Below are 12,004 nucleotides of genomic sequence, written 5' to 3'. Positions count from 1 at the left end.
GCTCCCTGTCTAAAATAAATAAATAAATCTTTAAAAAATAATCTTAGCTTCCATTTAAAGAAATTAGAAAAAGAGCAAAATAAAAACAAGGCATGTGTAGGAGGAAGAAAATAATAAAGAGTAGAAATCAATGAAAGTTAAAACAGGAAAACAATTAAGGAAACCAATAAAAATAAACACTGGATATTTTTGAAAAGATCTATAAAATTGATAAACTGCTATCAAGACTGACAAGGAAAAAAAAAGAGACGACACAAATTACAAATATCCAGAAATGTCTGGCATGCCAGGAAAGACCTGAGAAAGGAGAAAGTACCAATCACTCAATTCTGGCTGAACTTCACTTCCTGGGCAAGCAGGAAATAAATTCAAAGGCTGTCTTATAAAGTGAAGCTTGAAAGTGTGCCTTCACAGAGATTCTCCTTGGCAAAAACATCCAGATGTCACTACAGGTTTCCAAGACATTAAAAAGGTAATAATAAACAACTCTAAACACAGAGATTCAACAGCTTAGATGAAATGGACCAAGCTTCAAAAACCATAAACTACCAAAACTTACTCAACATAAAATGCATAACCTGAATAATCCTATAATCCTATTAAATAATTTGAATTTGTAGTGAAAAACTTCCTAAAATAGAAATCTCTGAGCCCAAGTGGTTTCATTGGACAATTCCTCCAGACAGTTAAAGAAGAAATAATACTAATTCAACACAAGGTCTTTGCCATAATAGAAGAAGAGGGAGGAGAAAGACTTCAAAAAATGCAGAGTAAGGGGGCGCCTGGGTGGCTCAGTTGGTTAAGCGACTGCCTTCGGCTCAGGTCATGATCCCGGAGTCCTGGGATTGAGTCCCGCATCAGGCTCCCTGCTCAGCGAGGAGCCTGCTTCTCCCTCGGACCCTCCCCCCTCTCATGTACTCTCTCTCTCATTCTCGCTCTCTCAAATAAATAAATCTTTAAAAAAAAAAAAATGCAGAGTAAGGGCCTAGGTGAACATGCTCTTTAAAACAATAAAAATATGGGCAAAACAACTCAAACCAACCATTTCAGAACTCTGACAATTATCCAAAGATACAGAATGAAGTCAAAATCATTTATCCAAGACACACTACTGAGGTCTGTGACATTTTAACTTTTGGCAAGTTCCATCCCAGCTTCTTCCTCAGCTCAGTGTTGTGATGGCCAAAAGCCAGCAGCACTGCAGACAATAGAGATTAGATCTCTTTTTGAGTTCCCTTAAAAGCACCATCCCCAGGGGCGCCTGGGTGGCTCAGTGAGTTAAGCGTCTGCCTCCTCTGCCTTCGGTTCAGGTCAGGATCCCAGGGTCCAGGAATCGAGTTCCACGTCAGGCCCCCAGCTTAGCAGCGTGGCTGCTTCTTCCTCTTCGTCTGTGTGCGCACAGGCTCTCGCTCTCTCTCTTTCTCAAATAAATAAATAAAATCTTTAAAAAAAAAAGTACCATCCCCAGAGTCAATATTGTGTCTAAACTTGCAACAACCTAGAAAGACCCTCTATTCTTAGAGTGTGGTGGATATTTGGTTTCACTCAGAGCTCAGGTCAGCCCAGGCAGGCTGTGTATGTGGAGTGAGGGAGGGTAGGGAGCTACCTCCAGGGCATTACTTAAACAATAGGAAAGTTCTGGCAACAACTGGGATGCGTAAGGCTGTGATTCAGTTGGGGCAAACAAGAGCCTGGCCTAGAATTAAAAAGGAATTCCAGGACAATTAGATGACCATAGGAAACTTTCAAAACCTCTGACATATTCCTGGGAATATAAATGTCTGGCATGTCAGGAAAGACCTGAGAAAGGAGAAAGTACCAATCACTCAATTCTGGCTGAACTTCACTTCCTGGGCAAGCAGGAAATAAATTCAAAGGCTGTCTTATAAAGTGAAGCTTGAAAGTGTGCCTTCTCACAGAGATTCTCCTTGGCAAAAACATCCAGATGAAGCATTTAATGAAATCTGACAAATCATTGGCTCACCACTAAATGTACTGGCTCAGGTGTGACCATCAGCATGCCAGACTTAAAAATAAAAACAAAATTTTTTTAAATTTGCAAAGAACTTAATGGCCATACACTGCAGGGAATACAGAGTAGTGTTGGAAAATCAGTTAACAAGTAAGTAGCAACAAGAAAATACCATAACAATAATAAACAAACAAAATAAAACAGGCCTTGGTGGGGAAGAGGGTGGAAGAATCTGATACCAGAGCTGTTACAATATATTATCTATAATGTCCAGTTTTTAATCACAAAATAAGATACATGCAAAGAAACAGAAAAGAATGCCACATATACAGAAAAAAAGTCAACAAAAACATCCTGAAGGAGGCCTAGATTTTGGTCTTAGTAGACAAAATCTGTATTCAAATTTAAGGAAACTATGCCTAAAAATTTAAAGGAAAGTATGATAACAATGTCTCACACTAAATAGAGAATATCAAGAGATAGAAACTTTTCTTAAAAATAGAAATTCTGGAGTTTAAAAGTATAATAACTGAAATAAAAAATTCACTACAGTGGCTCAACAACAGATATTGATGAAGGATAGTTGGAAGGTAGGCAGGCAGGGACAAGGGGCCCTCCGTCCTAAGAGGAAAGCACCCTTAAAAGGATTTTACACCATTCTGGGAGGAGCCCTCTACCCTTTCCCATATGACAAAAACCTGATTGGATGACAGGCACAGGGAGGCTTAATTAGATGAAAACAGCCCGCCAACAAGCCCATAAAAACCCCTAGACTTAAAAACTGGTGGCAACCCTCTCGGGTCCCCTCCCTCCTCAGGAGCTCTGGACTATCACTTTGCTATCACTCAATAAACCTTGCTTTGCTGCCCACCACTCTGTCTGGTCTACCTCTTCATTCTTCAAAGTGGCCTGACAAAGAACCGTGCTCACCTACGCAGAAAAAATCCTTAACAACCAGACTGGAGGGGAGTCCAACAATAGGATAGGCAATGGCCTCTGGCCCATTTCTTGGCATGAAAAAGATGAGCAGGGTCAGTCAATTTTCTATCTCTGGAATGTGACAAGGGCCAGTTAAGCAGGGATTGGAAAGTCAAAGAATGCTTTGGATCATAACAAACCAAAGCCATCTGCAAGTCAAAGTTCTGGGGAAACAGAAACTACATAAAAAGAGCAAGTCACTTAAGAACAAATCAGAATTGGGGCACCTGGGTGGCTCAGTAGATTAAGCATCTGCCTTCAGCTCAGGTCATGATCCCAGGGTCCTGGGATCAACTCCTGCATCAGGATCCTTGCTCAGTGGGGTGCCTGCTTCTCCCTCTGCCTGCCGCTCCCCCTGCTTGTGCTGTCTCTCTCTGACAAATAAATAAAATCTTTAAAGAAAAGAACAAAACAGAATAAAATAAAGTATAGCAATTAGGGTGCCTGGGGGGCTCAGTTGGTTAAGCATCTGCCTTCAGCTCAGGTCATGATCCCAGGGTCCTGGGATCGAGTCCTGTGTTGGGCTCTCTGCTAGGCAGGGAGCCTGCTTCTCTCTCTACCCCCCACCCCTGCTTGTGCTCTCTCTCTGTCTCTCTCTCATGCTTGCTCTCTAATAAATAAATAAAATCTTTTTTAAAAAGTATAGCAATTAATGGTAGAGTATTAGACTGAAAGTTCCCATGCTTTTGCTATTAAACTCCCAAAGTTACCCTCAATCTAAGTTTACCCTTCAATTCTATCTTTATGAGGATCACAAAGAAGAATTCCCATTCTTGAGTTCTGTATTAGTTTTCTATTGTTGCTATACCTGATTACCACAGATTAGTGGCTGACATCCATACCAACACAACACAGATTTATTATCTTATAGTACTGTAGGTTAGAAGTCCAACATGGGTCTCACTGGACTACAATCAATGTGCTGGCAGGGCTTCATTCCTTCTGGAGGCTCTAGAGAAGATCTGTTCCCCAGCCTTTTCCAGCTTCTAGGGGCAGCCTAAATTCCTTGGTTTGTGGCCCTCTTCCTCCACCTTCCAAGCCAGCAATGTTGCATCTGTCTGACACTGCTTCCCTCTTCACATCTTTTCTCTGACCCTCTCTTCTGCCTCCCTTTTCCACTTTAAAGGACCCTTGTGATTACTTTGGGCCCACCTGAGTAATCCAGGATAATCTCCCTATTTTAAAGTCAGTTAATTAGCAACCTTAATTCCATCTACAACCTCCATTCCTCTTTGCCATATAACCAAACATAGTCAGAGGTTCCAAGAATTTGCACAAAGACTTGTTTAGGGGCCATTATTCTGTCTACCACAAATTCTGTTGAGATCTCACATATATCCTTATTGTTCACCCTCAACACCCACTTGACTATGCACATGTAACCAAGAAGTCTGACCCGATTAACAACTTCTTTATTAAGAAGAGACTGATCCTCTTTTTTCAAATCAAAGTAGTACATTTTTCTAATATTCTCATAAATAATAAACAATGATCTCTTACATCACATAGAACATGACAGTATTTTTAAGATTATCTTTGTTAGCTACAAGCTCCTCAACAAACTCTAGTTCCCAATGACTGATAACATTTCAAAAACTATTTGGGAGATTGAAGTTGGGCTTCCAGGTGTTTGTTTTCCAAATGAAAACATAAAACACACTCATCTGCTCTCCAAAATCTATCATCTATCCTCACCATTATTTCATAAAAGAATATCTAATACCAAAAAGGTAGAAAAGAATCTCAGGATAACGTGTACTTCTTTAAAGCATCTTAGCGTAATAAGAAATAAATTATAAAAAATAAGAAATAAATTATATCATCATTATATTTATTATTTTGCTGTTATTTGACCAGGTTTTTAAAATCACTTTTAAGACCAATTTACCTGTAGCAGCTGCGCCACTGTCCACATGTGTCAAGGACTGGGGGCGGCTACGAAGTTTGCTTTTGAAAGATCTTGGTCTGCGTGGTGACGAAGGTGGCAGAGGAACCTCTGATGATTGGATTTTGCTATCTTTAATTGCCCGAAGGCGTTCATAGAGCTCCTGCAGCTCCTTGTTCTGCTGGGTTTGAAGATTTACCACCTCCTGAATGTGTCTAAATGAAAATCATGCAGAAAGCATTTTAATAGCACTGGCATCATACAGACGACTCAAGAAACTCTACACCAATACAAGGAAAGTTTAACAAGGAATTTAGATTAAGAATGTGAAAATACAGAATATTCACAATTTTAGGATGGGCTATGCCTTCCTAAACTCAACATTAAACTAATCAGACATTAAGAAAAAAGTGAACAAATTGACAAGAACAAATTTTAAAACTTCAATATAGTGAAAGATAATGAAATACAATTTAAAATCACATATATTGATAATACTAATCTTTTATTATATGTTGCAAGTATAAATAACAAAATATTTACAACATATAGTAAAAGGTTAATATTCAGAATATATAAATAGTTCCTAAAAATCAATACGAAAAGGGTGCCTGGGTGGCTCAGTCGGTTAAGTGGCTGCCTTCGGCTCAGGTCATGATCTCAGGGTCCTGGGATCGAGCCCTCATTGGGCTCTCTGCTCAGTGGGGAGTCTGCTTCTCCCTCTCCCTCTGCCCCCACCCCCAGTCATGCTCGCTCTCTCTCTCTCAAATAAATACATAAAATCTTTTAAAAAATCAATAAGAAAAAAAGAAACAACCTTATAGGAAAAAGGGGAAAGAATATGAGAAGGTGACTCCAAAAAGGAAATACAAGTAGCCAATATGAGATAGGTACAACTTCACTATTAAGTAGGAGAATACAGTTATTTCTTAAGAAATATTTTTAATTTATCTGACTGGAATAAAACTAAAAGGATCAATAATATCCAGTCCAATGTTGTTAAGAAGTGGGAAAACAGTCACTTTCATATATATGTGTATATATATATTTTTAAAGTAATCTCTATGCCCAACATGGGGCTGGAACTCACAATTCCAAGATCAAGAGTCACATGCTCTACTGACCGAGCCAGCCAGGCACCCCACTTTCATATATATTTGTTTGGTGTATAAAATGGTATAGCCACCCTGAACAACAATTTTAGCAGTATCTATCAATTTAAAGTATACATACCTTTTAACCCAGAAATTCTACTTTTAGGTATCTATCCTACAAAAAATACTCACATAAGTATGTAAAAATATAAGGTTGTTTACTTCAACATTGCTTACATAAGCAAAACATGGAATAAAGCTGAAATGTCCATTAATAAGGGATTAAATAAACTTTAAATAGCTATTCTAATATGTGGAATAAAGATTATTTGTGCAAACGTGTATATAAGCAACAGTGTTAAGTAAAAAAATTGTAGAATAACATGTATATTATGACCTCACTTTCATAAAAGGCAAAAAATACACGTAATGCACAGAAAAATGACAGGCAAGATATATACCAAACAGTTCACAGTGGTTGCCTCTGAGAAATGACATTAGGGCATGAGAAATAAGAGATTGTTCTGTGTGCTTTTTTACTGTTGTGATATTATGATTTATATTAAAATATATATATTTGGTCTTTATCCCTGTTCCTAGAATACAGCTCCTAAAACCCTAGTAATTTCCTAAGCTATAAAGAGCAATTGGAGGATCTTTTATTTTAATATCTGGTCTGTTGTCCTCAAATAGCTCCAGTTCCTAAAGTAGCTCTAGTGTGGTAAAGGTGAAAGAAATCTTATTAATTATAATAAGCCCCTTGGAATCACACCTGAGTTTATATTAATGAACTGACTTGAATAGCCCCTAAAGTTGGGGGCTGATTGCTAGGAGAACCAACCAAGTGATTAGAGGGTGGGATTTTCAGCCCCTCCCACTCCACCTCTGGGACAGAGTTAGAGACTGAATTAATCACCAATGGCCAATGATTTAAATCAATCATGCCTACCATAATGAAATTTCCATAAAAATCCCTTACTATAGGGTTTGGAGAGTTTCCAGGTTGGTAAAAATATGAAGGTGCTGGTACTCCCAAGAGGGCATAGAAGCTCTATGCCCCTTCCCCTGTACCTTGCCATCTGACTGTTCCTCAGTTGTGTCCTTTTATAATAAACTGATAATCTAGTAAGTAAACTGTTCTTCCTGAGTTCTGTAAGCTGCTCTAGTAAATTAATTGAACCCAAGGAAGGGCTTGTGGGAACCTTTGAAGCATAGGTAATACTACTTGGACTTATGATTGGCATATATGGGACTGAGCCCCTGACCTGTGAGATCTGATGCTATCTTTGTAGTTTTCAATCATCAAAAATTTTCAATCATTAAAATGTCACCAATTGTGGGGCACCTGGGTGGCTCAGTCAGTTAAGCATCTGACTTTTGGTTTTGGCTCAGGTCATGATCTCATGGTCATGAGACTGAGCCCCGTGTTGGGCTCCATGCTCAGCACAGAGTCTGCTGGAGATTCTCTCCCTCTCCCTCTGCCCCTTCCCTGTGTGCGCACACACACTCTCTCTCTCTCCCTCAAGTAAGTAAGTAAATAAATAAGTAAATCTTTTTTTAAAAAGTCACCAATTGTAAATTAGCTATCAGTCAAATACTTAGTTCTATAAAACTCCAGGCAACCAGATTTGTGACAAAAGAGAAACAATCTTACTTTTCTCGTAATCTTTGAAGCTCCACCTTCAAATCCTCGTCCTCTATTTCTGACTCATCATCACTGCTCATTGGAGAAGATGGTGAATAGAAGAGTGAGCTCTGTGTTTGAGCACAGGCTTTTTCTTCACGGAGTGGTAAGCACTGATCACTCTCTGGACCAGTCTTTGCCACTGATTTCCCTCTGCCAGCAAGAGTGGCTGAAAATTCACTATCAGAGCTAGGCTGTTTCCCAGCAGTAAGTATCTCTCTCTCTTTAAACAACAGTTCAAGTCCAGAATGCATACTACTTCCCGTGGCTGAGTTCTCTTCCAACTCTTTTTCTGGGGTCATTGAAGATACATCAGTCTCACAAGCTGTGCTGAAAGATGAGAAGTTGTCACCTTGTTTGGGAATTCTTTTACCTTCTTTGAAGGTTTCATGAAGAGCTCGTAACTTCTGAGAAGAAAGTGAAGTCGGTGGATTGTGCGTGGCAGGTTCCATTTCCACTAATTGAGACTTTGCTCTGTCCGTAAAGGCTAGAGCTTCTTCACTAGAATGGGTTGTCATTTTATGGAATGCTGGTGTGTGTTCTATTCCAAAAGATGTCACTTTCACTGACTGCTGCTGAGGAACCGTAATCACCTGAGATACAAAAAGGCAAAAGTGGCTGGCTCTGTCTAACCAAAGAGTAAACCCATGAAGAAATTCAATATCAAAATATGGCACAGATAAGTGGATGGTCTGCTATGATGTACACATATCGATAATATCCAAACTTAAAAACCCCATCTATAATTCTCATTTCAAAGTCTTTCAATTAGGCCCCTTGGGTAAAAAGAGTTGGCTTCAAATTGCTCAAACAAAATTCCACAATTTAAAAAAATTCAACGATTCAAGTTGCTGAGATTCTAAAGGACAAGAAATAGATTTATAAAAAAGGTGACCCAACCACCCACTGAAAAATGATGACTCATTTCAGTGCTCTTTTCCAGCTACTAAAATCCCCATTTCTTTAGACTCACCTTTACTGGAAGTCTACAAAAGGTGAGGGGATGTGTATTAGGGGAAAAAATTAAATACGACAATAATCTCCATTTAAAATAAGTATCATATAAATACCAAGATTTTCAATGCTGTTATCTTGTACAATGCCCTTGTAGATAAAGATTCAACCAAAGACACAAACCTGGAACCGACCCCGCTGAAATGATCCACTCATCGCTTTACATCTACTCAAAGCCCTAGTATCAGCGGTGGACTCTCCCGTCAGAGGAATGGGATCAGGAGCAACTGCTGATCTCATATCTTCTGCTTCCACTGCAAGTTTTGTGCAATTGTAAGCAGAAAAGAGAAAATTGTTTGTTAAGACTAAATCTGTTTACATTACCAAAAAATGAAGAAAAGTAGAAAAAGCTTAACCCCTGCTAGATAATTAAAAAGTGTTAATGTAATAAGCAACACTGTAGAAGTCCCTAACTCAAAATCAGACATTGTAAGATTTATCCCGAGACTTAGTATCTACATGAAATGAATAACTGTAAAACCAAATTAGTTACAAAAGGAAAAATAAAATGGCAATGACATTAATGGGACATGTCACATACATGGGCTATGTGGAAAAAGTGGTAAGGTTTGTATATGAACAAACAAACAAACAAAAAAAAAACAGAAGTAAATGAAAAGTGATGTTACCTAGTCTATGTCCCTGACTGTAAGCACACTACCTTGACGGACTTTTGATCTCTTGAAAAAGCTGGTTGACTGCCGTAGCCTGTATGCCCAGCTTTTTAATTTGCGAGTCCAGGATTTCTTGCTAATAGGATTTTTGAGACTAGGACAAGTAAAGCTTAGGCCAAAATATCCACCTCCTGTCTGCAGATGAATGGCTCCACCGCTTGACACAGCAGCAGGATAGGCTTCTGGATCTCCTGGAAGTGAAGCATCTGGGGACATCTCCTAATGGAGACAAAAAGAGAAAAAAACCAAAATGGTGATAATTTAGGTAAGATGAAGCAGTTGTTTATACCATTGGAGTTTCTTGCATGGACTAATCAGTAATCAAAAACAGAATGCTATGTCTGTCTGCATATCAGAGTGAATCTGAAGTATTCAACTTATAGGAATTAATCCTTCCTCTTTCTTTAAAAATATTATTTGGACTTCAGATAAATACAGAGCAGAATATTAATCTTCCACCCTAGAATATTTTTCATTATAGCAACTTTGAAAAATGAAAATGAAAATTATTCCTTCATATACTTCATTTACTAAAAGAGGTTACTGAAACCCTATGCTCTTAAAATGAAACTTTCATTTATGCTCATATTATTTGAGAGTGAAAGATGCCTAACACACATGATAACATAGAGAAACAAGATATCTAGGCATTTAGATTTATAGAGAAATATTACCAAATCAAATTTCTTACTTTATGTAAGCACACAGATATTTACAATGGGCCTTGAAATTATTTCAAATTCTTGCTCTAAAACTTGTTAACATCAGGCCACAGCTGGCTATAAAATCACTCTCCTCTTCTTGTCCTCCCATCCCTCTGACAACAAAATGTCAGAATTAACTGTTATATTCTAAATGAGTACTTTAAAAATAAATCCTCTATAATAATACAAAAATACACAACTTTGGGAAACATGAGAATCATCTCTACTAATCTAGAATTAAATGAGTATTAAAAAGTTCAAAGAATGGGATTTAGCATTTGTCTGCAGGAAGACAGCCTAAGTGGCATTAAGTATACCGAAGTCTTGAATAAGCATTAACACTCAGGGCAGGTCAGCAGTTATTAAAATTCTGAACAATCAGTTCTTATTTTCCAAAGTCCTATTTTGGGGAAAAAAAAGCTCATTCTGGACTAGTAATAATGCTACTTTCATGAAGAGAAAAAATTTCTCAATAATATTAAATTTAGAAAATGCTGCATTGGTCCCACTGAAATTACAGAAAATTTTTAATAAGTAATAATTGATCAAGATGGTAAGTTAAGTACAAGTTCTAGCCTACCTTATCAATCCAAATCCATAGATATGACAGAAAAAAGAGACATAGACATAGGCATATATAATTAAAGGAGGAAAAAGCAGCCCATGACACATGCAGGAACTATTTCAAAATGCTGCAAACTTGGGTGGCAGATCTAGGCAGTGAGAGAGAGCCCTGGCCAACCAAAAGGAAGAGTCGTTGGCTAGAATGCTTACAAAGCTGTACCCAATCTGTCTCCTATCTGCCTCAACATCATCTCATAACACTCTCCGACTTCCTGGACTTCTTTTGGTTCCTTGAGCAGGTCTCCACCTATGAATGTTACCACCACACACAAGTTCCTCCCTGACCCCTTATATAAAGTAATCCCCTACTCATTCTATCATAGCCCTTTCCTTTATTTATTTATTTAGGGTCTATCTTCCCTGACTAGAATTTGAGCTTCACAAAAAGAGATCTTGACTTACTCACTGAATGGGAGAGTAAACTGGTTGGGGTACCAAAGAAAGAATAACCAGGCAGTTCTTCTTTCCCCCCTACCTCCACAGCAAGCAAAAGACAGCAGAGCCATCTGCTCCCAAATAAGAGTGGTGAGAGGAAAATGTTTGTGGCCCAATCAGCAATGTAGGAAGGAGACAACATCCAGGAGGAAGGGAAAGCCCTTCCACCTTTGAAGACTATTAAGCTACCCTCTAGGCAGCATTTCGAGAAAAGCTGTAATATTCAGAGCCAAGAAGCATGTCCCATGCCTTTCCCACAATTACTGGAGGAAGGCTACAATAATTATATATGGCATTTAGAGAGACAAACAAGGAAACTTACAGGGGAAAAAGAAAAGATGAGTCTAAGAATCACCACTTACGGGAAATCAACACTATAAGCAAACACTAGGGGCACCTGGCTGGCTCAGTCAGTAGAGTGTGTGACTCTTGATCTCAGGGTCATGAGCTGAGGCCCCACACTGGGTGTGATGCCTACATAAAAAGTAAATAAATAAAAATTCTAAAAAAGAAAGAAAACACTAAATTCAGTAAGAAGAAGAATAGCCAAGGAACTAGCATCAGTAACATAGAATAATACTTAATATCTCCAGAAAGATGTGTGAAGATAATACAACCATAAGAAAAATGAACTACAGTTACTGAAAATTAAAAATATAATCCTTGGGGCACCTGGGTGGCTCAGTGGATTAAGCATCCAACTCTTGATTTCAGCTCAGATCATGATCTCAGGGTTGTGAGATTGAGCCCCACATCGGGCTCTGTGCTGGGTGTGGAGCCTGCTTAAGATTCTCTCTCTCCGGGGCACCTGGGTGGCTCAGTCATTAAGCATCTGCCTTCGGCTCAGGTCATGATCCCAGGATCCTGGGATCGAGCCCCACATCAGGCTCCCTGCTCAGCGGGAAGCCTGCTTCTCCCTCTCCCACTCCCCCTGCTTGTT

General features: G+C 38.8%; 1 protein-coding gene across 1 annotated transcript in view; it reads right to left on the bottom strand.

Annotated features, from left to right (window-relative positions):
• Nucleotides 1-12,004, bottom strand: part of WNK3 (WNK lysine deficient protein kinase 3) — a 34,153-nt gene that overhangs the window by 14,638 nt on the left and 7,511 nt on the right. The window contains exons 6-9 of the mRNA XM_081807950.1: nucleotides 9,430-9,520; nucleotides 8,751-8,881; nucleotides 7,584-8,206; nucleotides 4,839-5,050 (exon numbers count right to left, since the gene is read on the bottom strand). Of these exons, the coding sequence (XP_081664076.1) occupies nucleotides 4,839-5,050; nucleotides 7,584-8,206; nucleotides 8,751-8,881; nucleotides 9,430-9,520 (1,057 nt within the window). The remainder of the gene's footprint in view (nucleotides 1-4,838; nucleotides 5,051-7,583; nucleotides 8,207-8,750; nucleotides 8,882-9,429; nucleotides 9,521-12,004) is intronic.

Source organism: Leptonychotes weddellii, chromosome X (assembly GCF_054177405.1).
Source record: "Leptonychotes weddellii isolate Sample4059 chromosome X, ASM5417740v2, whole genome shotgun sequence".
Taxonomy (NCBI): domain Eukaryota; kingdom Metazoa; phylum Chordata; class Mammalia; order Carnivora; family Phocidae; genus Leptonychotes; species Leptonychotes weddellii.
Note: the sequence above shows the minus strand (reverse complement) of the source record. Positions and strands in the feature narration are given on the sequence as shown.